Source organism: Python bivittatus, unplaced genomic scaffold (assembly GCF_059951505.1).
Source record: "Python bivittatus isolate LINGU-HERP-01145 unplaced genomic scaffold, Pbiv_v1 ctg000320_np1212, whole genome shotgun sequence".
In the NCBI taxonomy this organism is placed as follows: Eukaryota; Metazoa; Chordata; class Lepidosauria; order Squamata; family Pythonidae; genus Python; species Python bivittatus.
The window spans coordinates 8,017,506-8,044,651 of record NW_028277052.1 but is presented as its reverse complement, the minus strand read 5'-3'; the positions used below and the strand labels follow the sequence as shown (position 1 = coordinate 8,044,651).

The window sequence follows — 27,146 nt, the reverse complement described above, 5'->3', positions numbered from 1 at the left end:
TTTCAGTTAATGCCCAACTATTATTGTTATGTGGTGGGAACCACAATTTTCAGAGCTGGAGCTTTGAAAAAGTGTATGCTATAAGAAGAAGAAACTGTTCTACTTAAGGAGACAAAGGGAGATATTCAGATCACAGTATTTTTAGCAAAACTGATCAATCCAAATAGTCTTCTGGTGCTTACTCTATTCCAGATGTGTTATTCTATCCCAGATTTCCTATACAGGTAATCCTTGTTTAGCTACCACAATTGGGACCTGTAACTCAGTCGTTAAGCAAAGCAGTCACTAAGCGAAACTGCAACTGTGCTTATGATCTGACTTCAGCTTTCCTTTGCTTTACAGACCAGTGAAGGTCATAAATGCGAGGATTGGTCGTAAAGTTACTTTTTCATCACCATCATAACTGCAAATGGTCGCTAAATGAGGCTGTTGCTAAACGAGGACTACCTGTATGAAAGTAATGTTTCTATGGAGATATGTCCTGGATGAGATGGCCTAGCAATAATAGCGTAAAATGGTAAAATTAATGATATTGCACATGGAGATGCTCATGCTTATTTTGGAATGACTGAATGGCTGAATCTCTCTTGTACAGACTTTGGCTTTTTTATTAGTGTTCCATCTTTTTTTAGCAAAAAGGTAATAGCCTCACTGAAATTGTAAGGCATTTTTGAAAGTAGTAAGATGCTAAGAAAGGAAAATAGCTCCACCGAGTAGGTAATAATCCTATCTCTATTTTTAGTCCTTCCTTTTCATCTGGTCTTTTGAACTGAATTATTATTTTCATTGTGATTTTTAATTGATGCAACTGTTTCAAAATTATTTTGATGTGTCTAGGTCACTTCAAGTGTCCTAGGGGTGGAAAAGTGGGATCTAATCGAAACAATGAATAAATAAGATCCCTCCCCTTGCACATTCTTTTACCTCTTCACTTGAAATTTTAGTTTCAGAACTGACCATTTGAACTTTTAAAAATGTTTCTGCATGTTGCACCTTAGATTTCAAGCAAAGTTTTAATTTTTATATACGGTACTTAAATCGGTTCATTCTTTAAGCTGCTGTGAATAGAAGAGGGAAATGCACTCATGCTGACAGAGAGCAATCAACTGCTTAATGTGGATTCAGTTCGGTTTGCAATAAAAATTCTTACCTAGCACATCACATTGAGTATCTGAGAGACCTCAGCTGAATTTGAGCTCCTAGGCAAGTTAAGCTGGGTGAGATCAGGAAACTAAGTTTTAATGTCTAGTCCTAGTCTGGAAATAGTTCGGTATTAGTATTTTTGAACACGACTTTCCATAACCATGCCTTGGAATTAATAATATAGGTCTACGTAAGGGTACATTTGGAGGATAGAGACAGTGTGAAAACAATATATATTACTTCATAATTCAGCCAAAGAAGGAGACTTCATTAAAGACAGCTTTGACTCTGATAAAGTTTCAGAAGCATAAAATAAGACTAGAGCTACACAAAACATTTGTAACTCAAAATGCTTTGAGCTCAAAACACTCTGCTGTTAGCTGAAAATAATTTATTTGAGCTTAAAAAGGGGTGTTTCAAGTTTGACATGTTTTGCACATTCCTCAATAAAATTCAAAGATTATTATTTTTTTGTCTAGAAATCCCCACCCAGATTCAAGAAGGAAACAGTTCTGGCTCTGGTATTTTGAAACTCTGGAGAGGTAGTGAGGTTGAGAAAGAGGAAACGATTGGCAAGAGTGTTAGTTTTGTATAGGAACAATGCAGTATCTCCTTCCCTCTAGTGTGATGCTTGGTGTAGGATCTACCACCCTTCAATCTAACCTGACCATATTGTGAGTCCCAAATTCATCTTCACTATGTAGGATAAAGCTGCAAGGGCATCATGGCATTGAATTTGGAACAGTTGTTTCTTAACACAAAGGAAGAAGGTGTGCTTTCTCTGGTGTCACCGAGGGTTGTTTATACTGCCTTCTGTCAAGCATGAGTTGCATTCCCCCTTCATGCCGCTGACGTGATGCATTTATATCCTCCTGCCACTTGCCTTTTTAAATGCTCTTAATGACAGAGTATATTTTTAAGCTTTCTTGCTTTCCTCATACCCACACAGCTACCTTGCTGGATGAAGCTAGTCTTGAGGATCCTACAGAGATGCAAGGAGTTGACTAATGGCATCGCATCCCTCTCACGTTGCAGCAAGCTGCATGCCCTTCTTCTGACATAGCACCAACGGTCACTAGCATACTGCTGTAGGTATTCCATGTTCTGCAGTGGTCGCTATCAAGTAACTGCATACTCTAGGATTATAGAAGGGGAAAGAAGCACAAATGGGCTTGAAAATACATTCTATAACTGTTTCTGCTGACTTGGGAGGGGGGATATAAATTCTCAAATTTTCAGAAACTGCAATGAATACAGTATTTTAATGTAATGTTTAGGGAGCTTCAGCATTTTATGAAGCAGTTTTATTGCTCATCTGTTCTGACCATCATCTATTTTTTCCTCTCCAACATCTGCCCTGACTTAGCTTCATAACACTGCTGCCTTTGGGGACCAAGTGACACAATAAAAACAATTTTTGAGTCCATCCCTTTGTAAAATCTCTTATTATTTCCCTCTATAGTTTGTCATTTCTCGTGAAAACCTATAATATCCTCCCAAAAGTCAATCTTTGTAGTCATCAGTAGGAAAAAAATAGGATTTAACAAGCTGGTATCTTCTGAACAGCCTAGGATGCTGAGACAAAGACATCTCCTGGCATCATTACCATTATGCGCTATCCAATAATGTAAAGGAATTCATATCATACAGGCTTGATGACATGGTTGCATTTTCTGAGTATTTCTGGGATGAGCATGGTTTGTCTTTACTGCATTACTGATTTGAGCCTCTGATGAAAGTTCTCTAGAATTAATCAATCCATTTGGATTCTGTTGAACTGCAAGCAATGTGAATACAGGACTTTTACAGCCTTCCCCTCCACCTTATAAACCAAAGGCTAAAATATCTAAAGTATCTATAATTCAAATGTGTGGGAAAGTCAACAGAATCCATTTTCCTTTTTTTCTTGTACTTTGGCAAGAGTTGCTAAATATTAGATCATCTCAGGGAGCCAGTCAGCGTAGAATAAAATACATTGGACATGCCAAAAATCAAATGGCCTCAGTCTTGCTCTGATTCCTAAGTCTGTAATTTAATAATGGCACTGGAGATGAAGTACTGGAAAGGTGCTGAATTACTGTCTAAACCAATCAGTGGAGCTGTAAATTATACTTTTGAGATTCCCAAGGGCAGACTGAGATACTTGGTTAAAAATCACAAGGGTCAAATAAAGTTGCATATAGAAGCAATTTGTCAAGATTCCCCAGCTTAGGTAAATTGGAATTTAAGCTTCATTTTTAATTCTCACATTTCTACTGTGTAGGTGGGAACAAGAAGAAGGCCCCTGGTTAAAGATCGAATGGGGGGGGGGGAGAAAAGACAATGTTTACCATATCTGGGCTGCAAAAATGTGGATGATCACTAAATGCCAGCTATAGAAAATGCTAATAGTTGGCTCCCATCTAGGGTTCATCTGGATATTTGAGCCTAGATATGGTATGCCTACAATTAGGAATCAAAAGTTCAGCTTTCTTTTTTGTTGCTTACATTATGAGTTTTGAAAGGCAGATAATGACTAAGGAAGCCATATTGGATTGTGTTTTCATCCATGTATGTTCCTAAAGTTGTTCCTGAATGTAAAATGTCACAATTAGCTTCATAAGATCTTTTAACATAAGTTGATGTTATTAGGATAATTCACTGAATGCATTAGCACTAAGTAATTTGTTTGTGTGATCAAGTATGCCAGTTGTTTCTTTCCTGTGAATGCAAACTGTATTGTTGCATGTGACTCCCCTCCTGGTCAGAACAAAAGCAAGTGAGTTTCCTTCGTATCTGGCAGAAATTCACTTTGATTTGGGGAACACAAAAGAGAGGCAGGGGACCGTTGCTTGCAGGCTTCACTGTCACTAATACAGTATATACTGTATGCCTGTACATGTATGCAGACACAGAAATATATGTATATACATACTTTTTTTAAAATCTGTTCAATCGTGTCCAATTCTTGGTGACTGCCTGGACATGTCCGAGCAGTTTTCTTGCCACGGTTTTTCAGAAGTGGTTTGCCCTTGCCTGCTTCTTCCTAGGGCTGCGAGAGAGGGACTGGCCCAAGGTCACCCACCTGGTTTCATGCCTAGGGAGGACTAGAACTCATGGCCTCCCAGTTTCTAACCTGAAGCCTTGACCACTACACCAAACTGGCTCTACATACATACTAGAATGTTTATAAATTGTTTAATTGCCCTACGTAGCAATAACTCTTACGGCGTATACATAAATGCACAATGTCTGTGCAATGAGAAGGAATACAATGACTTTCTATCTTTGTGAATATAACATTTTTTTCTACAGAAATGTATTCTCTTAAATATATATTGCATTCTGAATGCTGTAGACTAGAGCCTTAAAAGAAAAATGCTTTCCTAAGTGCTGGCTAGATATTCATGACTGACCCCAGTTTTAAGTTTTATCTCTTACTTGCTGTGAATCAAGTGTAACTGTTTGTTGTCTAAGTCATATGTCACACTAAGCTCTGTTTTGCTTAATTGTGGTTAGTTGAATAAGCTACAACAGACCAGTTCATACAGTATGCTAGGCCATAAACCCCAAACCATTTCTTAAAGTTATTTTATTTACTAGATGCATATCCTGTTTTTTATTCAGGAACACATGGCAGTGCATATAATATATAAATATATGTACAAAGCAGTTGTGCATATGTACATAGTATAGGTTCAATCCATTATAGCTAGGTTCACCCAAAGTAATGATGTAAGCCATTACAGTACCAAACAAACCACATTATTGCTTAGCATGATGTTTGAATCCAGTCAATATTGATTTAGATTTCAAACCTTAATTAGCAAAATAATACTGTAGCAGAAGGAATGAACCCAGTTATTGTCTCCTATTGAGCTTAGTAGTATCCATAGGAAAAGAGGTCAATCTCTCCTGTATTAATCAAGGAGCTTGATTTGTATTTGTGTGTGTGTGTGAGAGAGAATGCTTCCTTATGTCTACATGGTAATAGATGGGGAACCATCATAGCTTTCTTTGTGTTGAATGCTAAACATACTATATTGTTACAGGCTTCTTTGATATTTCCTTTGCTGTCATTATAGCTCTGTTCCAGATTACAGTACATTGTCTCAATATACAGCAGCCGTATGAATCTCTTTAGAGAAGCTTAGTTTCATCATTAACTACCACGGAATGGAGCCCCATAGCAGAGATGACATGGATTTGAAAGAGGAAACTGCACAAGTGTGGTCTGAATCAGTTGAGCAGGAGCAGAGCACCACTCAGGTAACCAAAAGTGGTTATAGAATTCTTTCCTTATTAACGTTTATGGGTCTAGATATGAATAAGGTTTTTCTGAAATAGTTTAACGTGTTTTAAATTGATTTTTTGGGGGTGGGGTGGGGAAGGTGGATTTTCATTAGACGTATAAGAAGATGTGCATTACTGTTAGATTTTTCCATGATGCAACAATTGATTCAAGTATCCACTTGATGCTGTGAAATTTCCTAATCTGCAGATATTCTCCCCCAAAAAGGTTTCAATGACAGCCATTGAATTGCGAAGACTTTTCAGGCTAGCTAGAAAATGGCAGAAACTGCTGATGACTGCCCCATACGGCAGGGTGCATCACTACATTTTCTTAGTGAAGAACTTTTTGGAGAAAATCTGTCTGGCTGTGATCAAGGCCTACCTGAGCCCTGTTTTATTTTTATGACTTTTACATTGACTGATACACAACATTTATAAACATTTGAAATTTTTGTGTATTTATGATTTCAGTTCTTTGGTCAATTCTTTTTCAACCTTTGTATTGTTAACCATTACTTAACAGGGAGCAATTCATTAAGCCAAGTTTCCTCTGTAGTTAGGAATCATATATTGTATTTGAAGCTGATAAAATATTGTATTTGAAGCTAATAAAAAACAAAACAGCTATAACCAATTGCAATGGGAGTAAATTGCCTCCATCCAAATATTCCATTAACTGCGTTTTGGACTGGACCCTTTATGATTTATATCCCATCCCATTTTCTATAAAAGGAACACTTTAGGTTGGACTTTCCCATTCAAAGGCATTAGATTATGTTTGTCCTATTTCTCTGTCTCAGTTGGATGGACTGTTGTAACAACTGTGTCCTGTACACTCTTACATATATCTTCTTACAAGTGCTTTCTTCCTTCCCTCGCTCCTTCAGGTCCACTTTGTCCCTGAAAGTGGAACAGTGGCTCAGATTGTGTACAGTGATGACCAAGATCGTCCTTCCCAACAAGTGGTCTACACAGCTGATGGTACATCTTACACCTCTGTGGATACTTCGGAGCATACATTAGTTTACATCCACCCCGTGGAAGCCACTCAGGTATGTGATTTCCCTCCTCCCCACCCATGTTTCTGCTTATTCATGATTGTGGAGAGAAATAATTTAATTTAGGACAAGGGCCAGCTACCTGCACAGCTTTCTGAATCCTAAGGGCTCTTAGCCGTGCATAATCCTTGTTCTGTTCACCCCAAAAAAGAGTGAAGATGTAAACAGAAGCAGCTGGTGGCTATTGAGTATGAAGCCTGTCCATTCTGCTTTTCTGAAACTATGGGAAAAATTAATTTCAGCCCTCATTGCACTGAGCAGACAAAGGAAAAGTTCTTAACTTACTGTTTTCCTGAGTCATTATTGGCAGATCAAATTGGGACAACTGCTAGTAATTAGCTCACCAAAGCATGGCTGTTTCTAACAGCATGCTAGCTTATACTTGTTAAGCATTTTAATCTATTGATTTAGAATCGTGGCTTTTATACTTCCTTTTGCCTTGGATTGCTGTGCATCCTCTATGCAAGTTTTGTGTGCTGTATGCAATGTGGACAACATACTTTAAAGTGCAGATTCATCAAGAGAAAAAGAGGAAGCTAGCTATCATAAACTGAGTAACAGCATTAGATGGCTTAATACTGGTTAAATTCTCACAACGCCCATGTTTAATAATTGTTTATGGAATTAACCCATTTTTTATGGATTCGCACAGCACATTGAACTATTTAATTAACCAGCATTCTAGATTAAAATATGTTCAGATGAGATGGCCGTTCAGCATCTTCTGAACGCAGCCGGTATCTGTGCTGTCTAGTAATGGGTTTCAGACGTCATTGTTTGAAATTGTACAAATCTAGCAACATCTGCCATTTTTTTAAAAAACATTTTTAAAATCCCAGTATATGCTATTCGTGAAACATTAGACTGTCCATTTAGACATGGACATTGATCAGTCTATTTTTAAGCCAAATATATTTCATATGCATTAATTTAATTCATTTTTTATAACATCTTTTTATTTGTCTGTGCTAAATGGCCATGCAGGTGTTTCTTTTCAACTTTTGATGTGATTGCCTTCAGTCTTAAATTTCAAATATCTATAGCTATGCCTTGGAAGATATGTTAGTAGATGAAAGATGCTGTCTCATCTTTTTGAAAAATCAGTTGGCTTTTTGATGCTGAAACAAAATGTGTTTCCATATAAATATATAGAATATTAACAATTTATTGTAGTAACAAATGTATTTGGCATTGAAAACATTGAAATAAATTAGGCATTTATGCAATATATCTTCCTTAGCAACAAGATTGTTCTGTAAGCTTCAGATAACCAAACAATATTGAAATTATTTTAATCCTTTTTAACTTATTTTTTAAGACTCTTTTTACAGACCCATCCCAAGTGACATATGTCCAGCAAGATGCAGATACGCAGCAGGTAAGACTTAACCATTTTCTTGATTTATAAATGCATCCTTTGAGTTATTTTTCTTGGGGGCAGATCTTGCTAATAAATACCATATTTCCAGCTCTTCCTCAGGCTGAATTCAGCCATTTTTATTATTATTATTTTTTAAATTCCTAACCCAACAGTATGCTGGAAAGAAATTTATTGGGCGGGGGAGCAAGATTCTGTCTGTTTGCAGGATACTTTTTGGAAAACTGAACAGGACAGAAGCAAATTTGGTGTGGCAGGAAAAGCCAGCAAAAGAAAGATTAAGTTTGAAAATGAATGAGATCTGGCTGGGGGTGGTGGTGCAGAGAAATATACCAGAAAAAGTTCTCCCAGTGCAATTTGATGGATGATGTAGTTCATAATGTTGCCAACTCCTTTATTCTAAGTCCACCATTTCTTATTCTGGCATAATGTGAAATTTATACCACTCACTCTGTGGTTCTCAGTGTGCACGTACATACACACACAAATGCAACAGAGGGAGGAGGAGAAACTAATACACAGCATACACACCCCATGTTTCTTTGTCACACAGAAGACAGTATGGGTGCCTCTTATGATGGTCCCCATTGGCAGAAGGGATAGGAAGAATTCCAGAAACCATGCTTTGTGTACTTTCCCAACTATGTTGTTTCAGAGTTGTAAACAGTATATAGGGCCTGCTGTACACATTTTTTTATTCGTTTTATTTATTGAAAAGTATGTGTAGCTACTCATAACATGCTATATCAAAGGAATGAAGTCAAAGCACAATAAGAATAGTACATGCTTATTTAAGAGAAAAGTACCAAATATTAGAAAGAGCTACTCTGGCCATGCAAACTGTTGTGGTCTTGATTATGATCAGCATTGAAAAGGAAGGCCTGTGCCAAACAAGGATGAAATGAGTTAGTCTTCAGCCAATTTGAAGGACGTTTCATAATTTCTGGCTATCACCACAACAGTACTAGCTAGGTTTGTAAGTGTTGAGCTACAGGTGGCCATGTAATCTGTGACCCACTGTGTTGTCAGTCCTGGCTAGTTTGCTTTGTTTAGGGGTCAGTGTGTTGTGTCAGATTGAGAAAATCATGATTAAATAAACAGTGGGTTACCAAGTTGTATGAACATAGCCATTGTCTCTCATGCATGCCAGCCTAGTCCATGTTAATCACGGCCTGTTTCTCCTATTTATTTATTGCTCACTTTTCTATCTATACAGCACTCAAAGCAGCTTAGAGCAATTATGGAATGGAAATGGAATTAATACAGTATGCATAACATAAATCATGCTGGTTCAATCATATCAACTTCACTTGTCGTAAGAAACTTATCTGTTGCCAGCCATAATTCTAGTATCTTGGTAGTTATGGAAATCAAAATTAAACAGTTTCTTTTACTCTGTCTCATTAATAGCATAAAAAGATAAATATATATGAATGGGAAGTCCTTTCTTACTGAAAATTCAGTTTAAAGTGAATTAAACTTTAAATAATTAATAATAATAATTTAAATAATATTAAATAATAAATAATTCAGTTTATTTATTTATATTATTTAACTCAGGCTTCCTGTTCTGAGACCATGATCTTTGATTTAAATTATCAAAATAAAAATTTACTTATTTGTATTGATCCTTGTACAGCATTTGAAAGATAATTTCTTTTATACTGGCTGAACTCTTATCTGACTTCTTATTTGGAATATAATGTAAAGTCTAATAAATCCAATTATTTCCTGATGTGACTACTGTAAGGTATCTAGTTTTTGTTTCTGCTTGATGTGCTCAGTAGTGTGAAATTGACTAGAAGTAGCATGAAATTGAGGGCTGTGGGATGTAAGGACTGGATAACGCAAAAAAAGAAGAGAATATCTAATTGAGAAAAACAGTAGCTTCTTATTTAATTTCCCGTGTCTGTAGAGGTTGTGGCAACATATGGGACACTTTTAGTTTTTAAGTTGCATGTAAAACAGTTGTGTGGAAGGCATTAATGAGAATAACTTGATGACTGTGTTAGTGGCTGATGAAATAAATTGGCTTTCACTTTAGTATTCTGTGGATATTAGACCATAACTAGTCTAAGATGTGTAGCCATGTTTGCATGTTTCTCCAAATTAACAATATGGTTTAAAGACTGGCTGTGTCTTATCCTTATTATGTATACAGCAATCTTAATGCAGAGGCAGCAGTTTCTGAAGGCTTCTTCCAGACAAAGAAACTGGATGGTTTTAACCTGCAGGCTGGGTTCACATATCACATCAAACTGTGGTTTGCTTGGCCATGGGTTGTTGAATATGCAGAATTTGTTGATTTCACAACCATACACTAAACCATAAACTATGGTTTACAAACTACTAGGAATGGATTCATACCCCATGTTAAACCAAAACCAAGTTAGCCATTTTGGCTTAGTCTCTACTCTGCCACAGTCATACTGAGATAGAAAGAGAGGTTGCTATCTTGTGACTTTCATGGTTATTGCTAATCTCATTCATCTAATAGTCCCTATGCTCCAACTGCTTGGGGAAATTAGATGAATGAGATAACTAGAATGTCTCTTTCCTTTTTAGTATGACTTCAAATGAGGCACCTTCAGCTTTCCACGACTGTCAGCTGTTGGGAAGAAGCCTTCTGAGTTCTCAAAAGCTTGGATGCTTTTCATGTGGTGAGTGTAATACGTAGCTAGGCTGTTTATCCGAAGCTGGAAATGTGGGAAACACCTGTCCCACATACACACAAAAAGGTAGAAAGAATAATAGTTGTGGGTTTGCACATTGCACTATCCCATGGGTGATTAACTGTGATTTATTGAATACGTCCCAAGTAGGTAGGCATCCTCATGAAACAAGCACACTGAGTGCAGTCATTGTGAAAAAATATTTATTGTGGAAAAGGAAACAAAATGTGCTAAACAGATATCTGTTCTTGAGCAACAATAACAAAGATAAATGCAGTATTTCCTACATGTCCTATCACAACTAATGCACCATAGGAAGATTAACATAATGAAGCATCACTTTCAGTCTAAAACCTCAAATACTAAATGGAAGCACTTTAACAATTAGATAACAATCTGCAAGTTGGGATTGATTTTTTTTGAAACAAGAAAAAAGAGCATGTGGATTATTAGTGATATATCCACTGTATGATGTTTTAGAAGCTTACATTTTTAAAAATGTTAATGTATGTTTTAAACTTTTTTTCAGAAGTAAACAAACCTCTGTTAAAAAGTTCTAATGAAATTGAATAGCGATAAATTCAAATATGAGAGATACTAAGTACTCTTTGAAAAAGAAAATACCTTACAAAAATAGTTTCATATACCTGAAAATTTTGTACAGAATGATTGTCATTATAAAGGACTGTCCAACTTGTAATTGACAAAATAATACAATGAAAAAGTATATTTTGTAATACATGGAGCCATATGGAAACACTTTACTGACTTGTGATAAAAAGAGCCAGAAAGAGCGAACTCACTGATGAAACAGGACATTTCATGGTAGAGACAAAAGACTGTTGGAATTCCTACCAAACCATTGACTCCAATGGCATCTTTGTGTAATAATCAGCTTTTACTTCATAGCATCATTAGAGGTGCAGTATATTGTCTTCCAGCTCTGTGGATTAGAAATACAAACCTGTCTCTCATTCCTTTGCATCTGAGTATATTTTTGCTATTTCCTTATCCCTCTTTCCAAAACCTAGCCTAGATATCAGCGCAGTTGATCAACCAAACATTCTCAGAGAAAGATTTTCCATTTGTTTCCAAATAGCTACCATTTTACCAGCGCAGCTGTTGCCCTGCAGATATTACAACATATATTTCTTCTGATCAGAAATCCCTGTTGTGTCCTTGTCTCTTGATCCTTCCACCATAGGTAAAAGGGATGAAACAAGAGTGTACTAAGGATTTGTTTGCTCATACACTGATAACCTGTAGTGGCAAGCGTTATGCTGATATGTCTGTGCCTTGCGCAGAAATTTGCTAACAGCGACTGAATTCTGTGCAAGCGGAGCAATGAAGAATGTCTCCCTTTCTTCCTGACGACTTCTCCCTTGCTGTTTTTTCGTTGTCTTTACCTTATTCGATAATACCTTGTAGAGCAGCGCCTTAAGTGATTTTGGAAACTAAACTGAAGAAGCCAAAGACAAGAAATCCAACAGTGCAAGGCTTCAAGATCTTGTGTGTTTGAAATAGCAAATTCATCTCTTACGATCCTAGCTTCCAGCCTTAAATCATAAGTGCCGAAGACATGGGTCTCCAGATAGTGCTGAGCTTCACCTTCCAGTGTGTCTCACTGCCGGCTATACGAACAGTATATATTGTTTGAATTTGTCTAGCAGCATCTGGGCTGCACATTATTATTCATGAAGGGATGGGCTAGTGTGTAATTTCTTTTAGAATAAGATCAGGTAATTAGGTTTTGAGTTTGAATCGAGCAGTGTGAAAGATCTGCCCAGTTATCATCCTAGAGGGAAAGAGGGGTTGAAAAAGTGATATGCGTGGTATGTTGGATTTGGCAGCAGGCCATTTGTAGAGCTAGCTTCATCTTTCTCAGACTGGCCTCTCTGATAAAACTAATTTTGTTGAGAGCAAGAAATTATCCCCTTATATAATTGCAAGTCTATATGGTTAGCAGCAATGTATTTTTACAATTGAAAGTCTCTGAATAGAAATAGAAGGGAAATTATACTTCTGAAGTTGTTCGGTATTCTTGCAAGATGAAAAATCTTGCAAAATATGCAGTTTTTAAAAAGCAAAATTTGGACATCTTTTGTTGTTGTTGTTGTTGCTGCTACAGCCAGCCATGCTTAAATTCAAGCACATGTCAAGAGTAACTTTAAAAATTCCTTGAGATTTCAGTTTACAAGACTTAGCGAAAACTAAAAATACCTTCTGAGTATTTTTTCAAAAGCTTGTTCTTTAAGCTCTTTTTGGACAGTTTCACATTATACTGACTTTAGCCTGGTCTGTTATCTGTTAAAAGCACTTTTGCAAAATGTAAAATGTAATGTTCTTTAAAATTAGACAACCCATTGACCTTCAGTGGTTATAAGATTGCTTTTTGTTGTTAAGGTTTAGAACTTAATTAACTTATTTCTTAACTAGGTTAAATACATGGGGTATTTTTTTATTTTTGCTATACTTTCATAGAATGAGAAAATTATAGGCAGGATTGTTTTAAGGGTACATTTTAACATCAAACTAATTACAGTCGAAAATGGAGACACCGGGTGGTTTCCTTTTAAGATTAAATAAAAAGGAGGTACACCAAGTTGCCAAGACCCTTTCTGATTGAATGGATTCTTTTTGCAGTTCATCTTATTACTGCCATGCTAAACGCTTTCTCAATAATAAAGCCTCTTCATGAGGCTAAACATAAGCTGGCCTTGTAAACTCAAGTCCTTAATGTACTCTCACTTTGGGTAATTAGCCTAAAGCCATTGCTGAGATTCTGAGTCTTGGAGGGCACCCAGGATGGAAGAGGATGCCATATATATTGGAAGCAGCAGTAGAGAATTCTGACACTTATTTGTCTTATGTACTCTGTGGCACAGTCTTATTTGCTGTAGTTACTGTAGAGACAAGACAGATGTTGGAGTCAGAGTGAGAGCAGATGTTTGGAACTACAGTTTCTATCATTCTGGAGAATGGGCTATGCTCATTGTGAAATAACTGGAGAGGTACCAACTTGCCTACTCTTGGTGGGCAGGAGCTCAGCACCACAATGTTGATAAACCTGTCTAAGGAGAGGCCTTAAGCTGGGGGGAGTCTATAAAGATGATATGAAACAGTCAAGCCTAAAGAGTAAATTAACATTCTTTTAAAGAAGTAACCTACTACCCGTATGTAGTTGACTTTAGCAGTTGGACTATGTACACTTCTTCCATGTTGGGTTGGTTTTCATTTTAATGTGGATGCTGTTTATCTTGATAGCATACACTAAGCAGTACGGTCTTGCTGAGAGGATCAGACAGGTGGAAATGAAGAAAAAATAGCATTCTTTGGTTAGCTCTTGATCTGGATGCAAGCAGGAGTAGGCAATCTGTTAAAGCTGAGGCTTCCTGCAAGAGTAATTTGTTAGGGGCAGCATTTTGTGCTATAGATGGATATAGCAATACCAGAGCCAAAACTGGGTGGGGCCACTTGTTCTTTTTTTCTGGCACTTCTTTCTCTCTCATTCTCTGGTTCTTTGTTGTTCATCTTAGGAATTAGAAGAAAAGAATGGGAATCTTGCAACTGTTTTTCCCCCCCGCTAGCTGATAGTTTCTGATTTTTTCCCCCCCATTTTTTTCCAGGTGTCAATACCAGTTCACAGCCAGGCTTTGCCTCCCATGGAGGCTGTGGATGATCCTGGCCCTCTAGAAACTTTGCACAACCCAATGGGTAGTATGGAAGCAAAAGAGGAAAATGAGGAGGAGGGGGATGAGGAGGAAGAGGAGGAGGAAGAAGAGGAGGAGGAAGAAGAAGAAGAGGAGGAGGAGGAAGAAGAAGGGGAAGATACAGACATGGAGGAATGGGACCCGGATCCACCTCGTCCCTTTGACCCAAATGACCTATGTATGTCAAGGGGAAATCATTCAATTGTTTACTTGGTCATTGCCACTGCAATTTGTTAATAAATTCAGTCCCTTTTAACTCTGAAATACATATTTTTGAGGCTCAGCAATAGGATTCTCAGTGCTCAGATAACATAAATGCAAAATAGACCAGAATAAGTGCTCCCTAACACAGTGTCAATGGCCAAACTCATGCAGCTACTCAACCTCCCTCCCTAGTTCTATCGGTACCTCATTTTTATGAGGCGAGCAGGGCTGAGGCCAGGAAATGGTGCTTTTCTACCAACCCTGAAGAACTGCCTCCTCCTAGAAATGAGATTGTAATGGCCTTTTAGTAATGGCCTGTCAGAAACTGGTGAAACCAAAAGGGTTTTTAGAGAGAGATTGTCACCATTGCACAGTTTTAATTTATTATTGAAGTTAGTTTTTTAATAATTTGTTATTATCTGTGGTAGGTCAGGAATTCAGGGGTTATTACTGTGGTTGTTTTAATTTTTAATTTTATGTTTTCTGTCCTTGTAAACTCTCAGGAGTTTTGAAAGTTTTGGTGCATGCAAATTCAATAATGCATTGTGATTAACTTTATCTTTAAACCAAAGGTTGCTGTATTAAAGGGAATTGCCGTATGCGTTTATATGTCAGAAGTGTATATGGAAAGGTAGAGAGCAAAGAAGCAGTTTCTGTCTTTCCTCTCTGACTTACTGATCCAATAAACTAAGGGGCATATCCACTGAAGTAGTGATATCTGGAGCAAGGAGCTCTTGTAGATCATGGGTGCCATTTAGAAGAAGGAATTTGTAGTTACTTGAAGACATGTGAGTTATTGCCTCCAAACATTGCTTCAGAGTTTCTCAGTTCATTAAAATCTATTTTTCTCACATATGGGATAACATCATGTCTTTTCCATCTGTGTCTTTCAGGGTGTGAGGAATGTAATAATGCACATCCCTCAGTTTGTCCAAAACATGGGCCCTTGCATCCAATCCCTAACCGACCTGTGCTTACAAGGGCCAGAGCTAGTCTTCCCTTGGTGCTTTACATCGATCGATTCCTGGGAGGAGTGTTCTCCAAACGACGCATTCCCAAGCGCACACAGTTTGGTCCTGTGGAAGGACCTCTGGTTAGGTTGTCAGAGCTTAAGGACTGCTATATTCATCTAAAGGTAATCATCTATCTTCTATTTTCCTCAGAATAGCTTTTTGGAAATGTATTTTGGTCTGAAAGGGATTCCCTGGGCTCATAAATAATGGAAATATAGTTAGATGATCAGACATCAGATGCAAATGTAAGACATACATATTCATATAATGTCAGAAGCATCTTTGCATTCTGTGCCCAGAAATCACATTTTTTAATGAAACATTCCTAATGGTCAGAAGCATCGAAAAATGTGTCTCTGTCTTTCTATCCATTTGGAATTATTCATTTACTCAAACTTAGTTTACACATTACTATGTGTAAAGCCATAATGTGATTTGCTTGGATTTGGCTTAGTGTAGTGTATGAATCCAGCCATTGTGGCTTGTAAACTATAGCCTGTGGCTTAATATGTTGTCTAATCCAGCCAATTATGACTCCAACAAATCAATATTAAGGAAATCAGGGCTGAATGCAGTATGTATATCAGGGAATAAAAGCAGCTGAAGGAAATTCTAGTCCCATCCGTTACCAACGCAAGCAGTCTGCTACTCAACGTCTAATGCTTAAAGAATCTAAGTTCAAGGTGTTTCTGTTCCACTGTTGAATAGTTTGTACTGTCAGGAAGTTCTTTTTAACATTTATTTAACAACTCCTTTCTTGCAATTTGAAACTCTTGGTTCAGATCCTATCATCTGGAGCAAAAGAAAACATCTATCAAATAATCTTTTAATCATTTGTTTTCCAGGCTAAACACAGCCAGCTTGGTCTACCTTTCCTCATGAGATTTTGCAAGTATTAGTAATGGTGCTGAGTTTTAAGTAGCTCGTTTCAGATTTCCGTAGTTCAAAAACTGTTCTCAGAAGCCTGTGTCAGCTCAAGCTATCTCTCTCCAAAGTGTGAACTGAGTTTGACTTTGTTTTTTCCGTCCTTAATTGCAAGCTCTTTATTTCTGGAGAAAATTGGGAACAGAATCTCTGTCACATCTTCCCACAGGCTGTGCTGGTCTCGAGGGATTCTGTGTATGTCTACATGTATTACAAAAGATTGAAGCAACTCTTGTAGTCTGGTACTTGATCGTAATGCATCACTTGCCAAGACGTTGTTGTTTATATATATAATGACTTAGCCTGTTTATTGTGTTGATCACTTAGCAAACCAAAAGATATTATATCCCGTCTCTTGCTAGTCACAGCTTCATGGCTCATCTGCTCTATTAATATTGTTTTCCTAATTTTCAGAATTCATTATAAAAAACATTTTTTTTGTGGTGGACACAGTGAATACATTGTCCTGAACTGCTTTGCATCATATGCGTGTTTCTCTTTTTCATTCTGCTACAGGTGTCCCTTGACAAAGGTGACAGGAAAGACCGGGATCTACAGGAGGACCTCTGGTTTGAGTTGTCCAGTGAGGCTCTTTGCAACTGGATGATGTTTGTACGCCCTGCCCAGAATCACCTGGAGCAAAACTTAGTAGCCTATCAATATGGTCATCATATTTACTACACTACAATTAAAAATGTGGAGCCTAAACAAGAACTCAAGGTATGAGGTGACTTTCTTATAGAGCTTCTTTTACAATGAAATCTGGTTGATTTTTTTTTCAAAACAGCATCGCTTTCTGGAAAAATATTACTAATTCTGCATTGTACATTCTTCCTTTTAAAATTTGTTTATAGCAGTGTTTTTCAAGTTACCAAATTTGAAAAACACTGGTTTGTAGTGTAAGCAAAATAACTGAATAAAGTATCCATCTCAGATTTGACTGCATCTTTTATTTAGACTGTACTGTTCCTATTTGGGATACTGTGGTAGTTCATTATATGCATTCACTGTGGGAACCCTCTAGAAAACATAGATGATTGTTGTTGCTTTAAGTACTGTAAAGCTGAAGTATTTAATTTGTTATTGTAAAGCTTCATTTGCTGAACTAATAAGAGCCAGTTTTATTCATTGGGTTAAATGGTCAAAAGGTATACTTCTTAGAGGTTTTTAAGGTTCTGATTTGTGACACTTTCAGAAGTAGAGCTTGCGGTTCCACTTCAGATGATACGAGCAAATTCAGAACATAAATTACACTGGTTGTTCTTTTGATACAACCACACCATTTTCACATTTCAGGGAGGCCAATGGATCATTTGTGCATACTGAATTAACTGTGGAATTGGTAGCATCATCATTTATGCTGAGATTAAAAGAAAGACTGCTCAGGAGCTTTTGATTTCATCTTGGCTGATGATTTCCAGCTTATTACAGAATTATTTAATTCACGTTGATCAGTATAAACAGATGGAAAGTTTAGTTGAACCTGATGTAAAATATTTCAAATAGGTTCTGTTGCAGCCTTTTCAAATCTGATTCCTTCCTGGTGTGTTGTGACTATAAGTTGGAGGGCTCCAGGATGTGAAGGATTCTGTACTGTATTAATATTGCACATTATTGATAAAAGCTCTAAAATGAATGTACACTGAAGCAGCTTGGTTTATTTTTTTAATTCCCTCTTCCACTTCTCCTTGCTGGCTCTTTGTCCTGCCTGCCCCCAAATGTGGGTTCCCGCCCCCCCTTGTCTGAATCTTTATTAGTTAATAAGATACCATTTACTTCAGTCAGCATACCTCTGAGGTTTGCAGCTTGGCTGGTGTGGATGATAATCTGGTATTGCAAGCCGGAAAATCAGTCATCACCAAGTTATTTTTATCTTTTATTAGAAGCAAATCAAATGGAATTTAGAGAGAACAGTTGGGAAAAAAGCTGTAAGCTTAACATTAAAAAAACAAAAACAAAAACCTGGAGGGCATTCACAAGATGAGTGCCACCATCTGGCTCTTTCTGTTCCCTGGAGTCTCTGCCACCTCTTGTGTCCTATTTCTGAGAGCAGCGGGAGAATGCAGATTTCAGCGTGATAAGGCAGGATCTGTGATCCAGAGTCAGTCCCTGTCAAAGCAACACTGAACAAAAAGCACATTCTCCCTCCTCCATTACACATGTGATATTCTAAAAATGTGTGTGTGCGTGTGGTTGTGGCAATCAGTTAAAAGAAGACTTGTAGTCAAGCCATTTATGCTAGCTCTCGGTCACACAGAATGGGAAATACAATTTTAAAAATCCCTCTATGACCCATAATCTTACGGATTGATTTGTATAAAAGGCCTCTTGATCCTTTGGCAGAAATCCTCACTTGCTTATGAGGATGCAGTAGCTGAATCTATATATTTTTTCCCTCTTTCATAAAAGTATTGGGCCTGGACAAAATAATAGCATGTTAGAAGCTGCGGATCAGTGTGGAAACTAGTTTGATTCAGTGAACAGAATGGAAGGATTGAGCTGAGAAAGCTTGGACTTGAACCACTGCTTAACCCAAAAGTTGATTCTGTCACCCCGGGCTGCCTCCCAAATCTACAACTTGTGGAGGACGGGCAGGATTCAGTTAATTCTATTTCGCTTTTTAAAAAGCTGCCTATGAATTTCCTTTCAACCTACTGCGTCTGTTTTAGGTGTGGTATGCTGCCTCCTATGCAGAGTTTGTCAATCAGAAAATCCACGATGTATCAGAGGAGGAGAGGAAAGGTATCATCTTCTTACTTCTTTAATGGAATTTTAAAATTGCAAAGTAGTTGTACTTTTGATAGCAGATGCCATTTATACGCATGGTTTCCTCTAGACTCTAATTATCATTTGATCCTTGTTAAGGCTCTGCTGCTTAGTCTTGCTGTTAAAATGCATTCTCGCATAATAGTGTTGCACATTAGTAGATGTTGCTTTTGCTCGACGCATTTGGTAAGGGCTGTTGGTGGCAAATATGGGTCAGCAATTAAAGTACCAAATTCATTCCCCTTTCAATCCCTGTTATTATAATGGATGTCACACAGCCACTATCATATTGAGCCTTTACAAAAATAGAAGCTAGAAAAACAAATATAGGTTCTAGTTGTTTTGCTGAAATAGTCTAATAAGTAATAAACCTTAGAAATTTTAGTTTTTTCTACAAATTTGATTACTGATGTTCTGGTATTAATTGTGACACAAAACTTCAATTCCTGAGAATGTTTAAGTCTCTAGTCTTCATTAGGATATGTTTGAAAATGTGCAGCACTTCCTATCTATTTCATGAAATTTGCATGGCTGCAAAGTTTAGCTGTGTCCCGGGCTCTCAAAGCTGCAATAAGTGGGCTAATATATTCTGAAACAGCTTTTTTATTTTTAGCTTTCCTCCTTAGCTTTCTAACCATATAACTCCTTATGCCTCTCAATTATCTGTTCATTTATTCCTGCAACTACCCTTGCCTAGCCAAAAATTCAGAGTAAAGACTCATGAATGGAGTAATTGGATGCAAAATAAATGCTGTAGGTTTGTATAACTTGTTTCAAATGCAACATTTCTGGAAAAGCTCAATCCATTGGGACAGCTTATTGGTTAGAAGGAGGAATAAAGGGATAACTAACTATTGTAGTAAATCTTTATATGCTTTTTTTTTGTCCACTGTCTGCTTATCACCCTATTTTTCCTTCTGAGAGTGCCCTTTATTAGAAGATAAAATATAACCTGTAAGCTGAAATTATGGCCTTCTCCAGTCATTCCAATTTCCACTACAGAGTGGGAGGACAGGGTGCATAACTGACAAAAACCTGAAAAGCTTGGGGGTTTCTGAGTGTTTACTACTGATTAGTCTAACTTGAAAATGCAGTTCTCCGCGAACAAGAGAAAAACTGGCCATGTTATGAGTGCAATCGACGGTTCATGAGCTCAGAACAACTCCAGCAACACCTCAACTCCCATGATGAAAAGCTGGACTTCTTCAGCAGGTATTTTAAGAGTTCTGTCATTTACCCAGCTGAACTGTTCTGTGGAAATTTCTGTCCAAGAGAAACAGAAAGATCCAAGAATTCTGTCCAAGATTTCCGAGGAAGAGTGTACAGTAATTATTTAAGGCTAGCTGTTGTTTGCTTAGGTGAATACCTCCTTCCCCGAGAATGGAGTGCTTAAATGCTGTTTAGGAGACGGGGCAGCATTTCTGCATTCCAGAGGTTTGGAAGACCAAGGTGGCAGTTGCCCATTCAGGATCATCAGCCTTTAGTTCCAAGTCCACTTTAGATTCTCTCCACCCTCCCACTCCCCACAAAAGCTGATAGCCCAGCTGTACAGGAGATTCTATAACAAAGGTCGATGGACTCCTCAAGGTAAATCATCCATGGCATTAAGACTCTCGGGGAGAAACAAGATGCTAGATTACTTGAATCCTTCCTATGTCATCATCCCTGTTCCTTCCACCAGAGGATATATTTCATGAACAACTGATAGAAGTCTTTTCTTGGTTATCAAGTTTTTAAGTGTTATAGCTTAGGCTAAGGATAGGAGATGAGCGGCATACAAATTTAATAAATAAATAAATAATAGGAAGCCTGCCGTTTTCCAGATCTGTTTAGACTACAGTGTTCATCATTCCTAATCTTGCTGACTAAGGCTGATGGTAACTGGGTGTCCAACAATATCTGGACCGCTGTGGTCACCTGCCCCTTTTTTTAAGTTGATGTTCAGAAAGAATGACAAGGCATATCACTTTCCTCTAACCCAGAAATTTATGTTTTCTAGAGCAAGAGGCAGAGGCCGCGGACGAGGAAAGCGAAGGTTTGGACCAGGAAGGCGACCTGGCCGTCCTCCTAAGTTCGTGCGCTTGGAAGTAACCAGTGAAAACGGGGGGAAGTGTGCAGAAGAGACACAGGTATACTTGTACGGAGGAGGTGGATGGCTTTTGTAGAAATGAGGAACTGAGCTGTTTGGTTGGATCCCTGATTATCCCCTGGAACTCATTTCATGTAATTCCATTTCTGGAAAAAGAGCCAAGTGTCTCCAACAGCTGGAGCAGCCCCTCAGCACCATTTTTGAGGCCTCCAGAACCCCACAGGTTGTACCATCTACATTTTGGTTGCATTTAAAAAAACAAACAAACCTATTTTGCAGGGTTTTTTTTTTTAACTTTCTAACTTCTCTCCACCAAGAAAAGAAAGAAGAGCAAAAAAAAAAAATGTTTCTTCCAATCTACTCACATTGCTTTATCATGGGATGTGTCATATGATGTTTAGGAAAAAATTAATGAATAAAAATGTGGTTTCTGGAGAAAAAAGTTGCCCCTTCTAGATTGTAGGACATTAAGCTAGAAGGCAATCTGTGTGGCATGATGGCTGGCTAGTTAGTGGCTTCTATCAGCAATGAGTAGCCCATCTGTGTGCAGCAAGCCTTGAAGCTGTATAGCAGGCAGGAGCATGAAACTGATTTTCTGACTGCCAGGATCAAGAAGACCGTAGGATCCTTGCTAGCTCATACCTTCATGATTGTCATACCCTTTTTTTTCTGGGTGGGATCCTTCTCGTATTTCTAACCTATCCCAAGAGATCCTCCTTTTCCCCTCACTGCTAGCATTTTTCTTTCAGGAGAATAAACCAACATTTTGCTTTTTTTCTTTCTGGATAGCATAGCACTGAATGTAGGAGTTGCAATCGCATTATCAGGGGCAGAACTAAAAAAATGATAACTCTATTGATAAGCAAACAGTACATAGATAGCAGCAAAGAAGGGAGTTCGAATGACATTGGTGTGCATCACGACTATATCTTTGACTTATAATTGCAGGACTTGCTGCCTTTTGCCAGTAAGGGACAGTTTGATGAGGCTGGGCAAGCCACTCTGAATGGACTAGACCAACCAGAACAGACCTCAGTGCCCCCAGAGACACCATCCTCCTTGGATCCGCTGCCTGAAAGCCACTCGTTGCAGCTTCAGCCACATGAGCAGACGGTGGTGGCTACTCAAAGCCTGATGACGGCGGATGACATGCGGCGAGCAAAGCGTATCCGGGTAAGTGAAGAACTCAATCGCTGGCCAGCCCTGCATTTATGTTGTGTTCAGCTCTGGTTTTGTAATAAGGGTTGTTGATGTTTTGATTGGCAGTGTTCTTCCACGTTCCAAGTAACTTTTGCAAAGTAAAACATAATATCTAGGCATACAATTAAAATTTCCTTAGTGTCAAATTAGGGAAAAATTAGTGTTGGGGGTTTTGCTTCTTTGGTTACTCTTGATTTGCCTGCCTGTGATTGCTGATCTTTTACAAATTATTTCTGTCAGTTGCTAAACCTCCCACGCTGGGGAAACTGGGTACCATTTGAAATTGATTAGATTCATGATCTTTGGTGATCCTTTCCTGGGAACCTTGGTCTGTACAGGCTGGCAGGCAGGAATATTCTGAACAGCTGGATGAAGTGATGCATACTAATGGCTTGCTGGCAGCACCCTCTACATGTATGTCACCATTAGAAGACATGGCCAGAGATGTACTGTGACCTTGACTAATATCTACTACTTTTTCTTTATGGCAAAGATTATGAGATTAAGGCTGTGCTGAGAACTGGGCATACCAAGAGCAAATTCTTTGAACCTGCTGCTATTTTAGCAAGTGAAAGGCAGAAATTCTTCAGGCGAGTAGTCTAAACTATTCATTCAGGAGATTACCTTATGCCCCTTTTCTCCACCGCCTTTTCTGCAACCAAGATTTGCAAATGGGTTGAGCCTTCATATATTTCTGACATGAGGAGATTTGTCTGTGGTTGCCTTAAAAGAGTGAGCAAGGCAGGATGAATTCAGAACCATTAATGCAGTTCTTTCAGAAATCTGATCGCATGTGAAGAATAATCTTTGGCATAGTTTCTATTAGTTCCCATTGAAACTGTTAAAGACATAGTGATTTATATCAAATTGTTCTTAATTTTTTCAAATTTTTCAAGCATTGTACATATTTTCAGTTATATATTTATTTATTAGATTTTACATCACACATTTTGTATGGAAACTCAGGGTGGTGTACATAATGCTCCTTCTGCTGATTTTTCCTCAAAATAACTATGTGTTGAGGTAGACTGGGCTGGGAGTGAGCAACTGGTCCAAAATCACTCAATGTACATCCTTGGCTGAGGATGGGTTAGAATCTGGGTCTCCCCTCTCCTAGTCGAACATCTTTACCATCGTGTCAATTCTCTACATACACAAATCATCCCCTTTTCCCTCACTAGGCAATTTTACAATGATATGGAACAAGCTGGATCAGCAATGGATTTTAAACATTTCCTGGGAAAAAAAGGTCCTTTCAAAGAGAGATTGAAGGGGTTGGACATGTTTAACCTTGAAAAGAGAAGATTGAGCTGAATACCACAGCACTTCACAAGTACCAAGCGAGGGCGCACAAAAGAAGTTTGTCTTGTTCTGTTATCCCAGAAAACAAGACACGGAATGCTTGTCTTAACTTTCAAGAAGGCAGATCTTGCTGAATGTTAAAAAAAGCCTCCTAACACTAAGAACACACGAAGGACTCTCCTTCCTTGGGGGACTGCATGTAGAGGCTAGATGCTAGGATACTGTCTGAGCAGGAATGTTTATCTGATGAGATAAGTGGTCTCTTTCAACTGGTTTCTGTGGCTGTAAGACTGGACTTCAGTTTGAAATGCACTCATATAATTGAGGGCATTTCAAGTTAAAATCCAGCCTTCGAGCCATATGTTTTCAGAAGAATCCCAGATACTCCACAGCAAGTGATATTTCTTATGTATTGTCTTATGTAAGAACATTCTATAGAATTTAAACACTGTATCTTATTTACTTTGCCTTTTACCAGCATTTTTGGCATAGCAGTTCATGCCCTCTCCTGAACAGAACATTCTTCAAGATAATGAAGAGAGATACAGTTAGTTTAATGTGGAAAAGAGTCTTTGGATTTTTTTTTAAAGCTGTCCCAGATGCTACAGAGAAAATTTGCCAATGGAATTTGGGATATGATACCAAGAGGAGGAAAGGACTGATGCTCAGGAAAAGCTAAAGCATTTCTGGCTTGTTTGTTTAAGAGAAAAACTTTCAGATGGAGGGCATGCTGCAGATATTTAACATCAGGCCTGGTATGCAGAAGATTGATGCATATTTTTTCCCCCTTTCTCTCACAGTATTCATTTTGCACAACATTATTGGGGTCAGTTGATTTCATTTTCTGTGGGAGCGGCATGGTGGGCTTGATCTGCATTGTCTAATTTTCAGCAAGGACAAGCTTAAGCCTTTTATGGAATGATGTAGAATATTCCTGCCCCTGCTGTCATTTGATTTATGTGCAGAATCACTTGTGCCCATCAACGTAATTAGGGGAATAGCTCATTGAGACTTCCTCAAGTTAATCTTAACTCATGGTAACTACAGGTAGTCCTCACTTAACAACCATTCCTTTAGTGACCATTCCAAGTTGCAATGGTGCTGAACAAAGGGAATTACAACTTACAACCAATGCAGCACCCCTGGGGTCACATGATCGCAATCCAGGCACTTGGCAACCAGCTTGCCCTTACAATGGTTGCAGCGTCCCAGGGTCACATGGTCACTATTGGCGACCTTCCTGGCCAGCTTCTGGCCAGGCAAAATCATTGGGGAAAGAGTGATTTGCTTAACAATCGCATGATTCACTTAACGGGTGTGGTGATTCGCTTAATGACCTTTGCAAAAAAGGTGGTAAAATCAGGCGCGACTCGCTTAACAACCACCCCACTTAACAATGAATTTTCCAGTCCCTATTGTGGTTAAGCAAGGACTACCTGTACATGGATATATCTACATATGTGTTTTTCGTGCTAGCAGTAAGGAAGTTGTTTGCAACTGCCTTCTTCTGTGTTTTTTTCTTTTTCCAACTTCCCATTTAGTCTACAGCCCTTGGATTTTCTAGTGGTCTCCTATCCAAATGTGAATTTGGCCCAATTCTAAGCTTTTTTGTTTGGGCAGGGGAGAATCAGCTAAGGGTAGCTAGATGCTGGTCTCTACTGTATCCCGTTGCAATATAGTAGATGTTTTTCAACAGCTCCAAGCACCTGGCAAGCATTTCCAAACTCTAGCCAAAACCCTAACCGTTTAAACCTTTCTTCATCACGGCTCCTGCAGTGCAAACTTGGAGAAATGAAAGCTTTTCCAGCAAGAAAGCTGCCCGCTGCTTGTTGCATGATGGGGCTGTGGGATCTGTCCTAATGGTTAGGGTTCTTTTTTAATGCAATTGTGCCTTCTGCCTTGCCTGGATTTTTTGCTCTTAAAGTTTGAACAGGAATTAACAGTGAATGCTTGAGAAGCAGAATGGAAAACAAGCAGTGTTTAATAATGGAAGAGAAATGGCAGCTTGTGAGTGCAAATTTTCTTTAGTGCTTTCTCCTACTCTGTAGGGGTGTACAAAGCCCTGCTGCCTTTTCAATCTTCTGCTGGGTTGGTGTCCTGTAATTGGAGATCTCCCGTACAACAGTGGAGGAATGGCTCCCACGCCAGTTATTCACTGACATCAAAACCCCTCTTTTAATTACTGAAGCATGCAGGACATTTGGAACTAAGACCACCACACTACCCCAGTCCAAACAGAAATGATTCCACTGGCGTTGGTTAACGTAGGCGGAGATGGGAAACGTGTGGAATATTTTAGTTTTGTGTGTGTGGAGAAAAAAAATGAAAACTAAGAATGAAGTTACATAGGAAGAACAGTGGAGGTCATTTGATAGAATCATTGCTACTTTCCTAATACTTCGATTAGTGGTACTGTAGTGTATTTTGTTTTGCTCTCCTGTCCTGAATAAATAACATGGTTCTGCAGGTTTGAGCATATCTTTGTTCATTTGGGGGGAAGCTTCCTTTTTTGTAAAGGAAAGCAAATATTAAGGGTGCTACAATTCCTCACCCACACCCCCTCCTTTCTCCTTCCTCATATTCAGAGCAGATTTACAAGTGCTTTTGAAATGTATGCAGTCTTTTGTAAATTAAAGGTACAAAGGCACATATGCCTCTTAAAATAGAAAAAGCCTGGAGAATTTCACAGTTGCCCAACATGCTATTCCTTCATAATTTAATTAAAAAAATTTTTTTCTCAACAGCTAGAGTCCAGGTGTTCAGGCATGTAGTATATTCATCTTGTAGCTATTTTTCCAGTAATTAAAACCATTTAAAGGAATTTAGTCTGACACTTTATCCAATTATTGTATATGTCTTATGGATTCTTAGTTAATATCCTGTTGCTCTTCTATTAGCAGAAAATCAAGTGCTTTTTTTTTAACTGTATATATTAATGATATATTCATTCCTTACCTGAAATAATACTTGTGAATATGGAACCCATAGCAATTCGTATTCCAGCTTAGCTCATTTGCAGTAGAATAAAGAGATGTAAAGGGTGCAGACTGGGTTGTAGACTCCATATCCCTATTAGGTTGGTAGAAAAATGCACTGAATTGCTCTAGACTAAACTTAAATATTGTTTTTGAGGCTTGAAGCCTTTCCCATATTAGTCTGATTCCAGGTGTGATAACAGTAATCTCTCCCGTAATATGCAGAGGTGAAAAAAATAGGTATTCAAATAAAACATCCACACAGATTCATAGGTTGAGAGAGAAGGGGACCAAATGGCAGGACATTATGGGCAAACTCCACTGTTATTTATTATAGTCAGTTCTGATCTCGCATATTATGATAAACAGTAGGCTGGGGAATTCTGGGAGTTGTAGTCCCCACATCTTAAAGTTGCCAAGTTTGAAAAACACTGAGCTAG

The 27,146-nt window shown here is 38.2% G+C and overlaps 1 protein-coding gene across 4 annotated transcripts in view; it reads left to right on the top strand.

Annotated features, from left to right (window-relative positions):
* PRDM10 (PR/SET domain 10) overlaps nucleotides 1-27,146 on the top strand; it is a 48,116-nt gene that overhangs the window by 7,369 nt on the left and 13,601 nt on the right. For 2 of the 4 annotated variants that reach the window (XM_007437825.4, XM_088139039.1), the window contains exons 2-12: nucleotides 2,093-2,231; nucleotides 5,208-5,391; nucleotides 6,303-6,467; nucleotides 7,792-7,851; nucleotides 14,150-14,411; nucleotides 15,331-15,572; nucleotides 16,891-17,094; nucleotides 19,044-19,116; nucleotides 20,235-20,352; nucleotides 21,140-21,269; nucleotides 22,178-22,402. In XM_007437825.4, coding sequence (XP_007437887.1) covers nucleotides 5,299-5,391; nucleotides 6,303-6,467; nucleotides 7,792-7,851; nucleotides 14,150-14,411; nucleotides 15,331-15,572; nucleotides 16,891-17,094; nucleotides 19,044-19,116; nucleotides 20,235-20,352; nucleotides 21,140-21,269; nucleotides 22,178-22,402 — 1,572 coding nt within the window. In that variant the 5' untranslated portion in view covers nucleotides 2,093-2,231; nucleotides 5,208-5,298. Of the gene's footprint in view, nucleotides 1-342; nucleotides 518-2,092; nucleotides 2,232-5,207; nucleotides 5,392-6,302; nucleotides 6,468-7,791; nucleotides 7,852-10,420; nucleotides 10,512-14,149; nucleotides 14,412-15,330; nucleotides 15,573-16,890; nucleotides 17,095-19,043; nucleotides 19,117-20,234; nucleotides 20,353-21,139; nucleotides 21,270-22,177; nucleotides 22,403-27,146 lie in introns of those variants that run through there. The other 2 variants (XM_088139038.1, XM_025172932.2) reach the window with 2 other exon arrangements.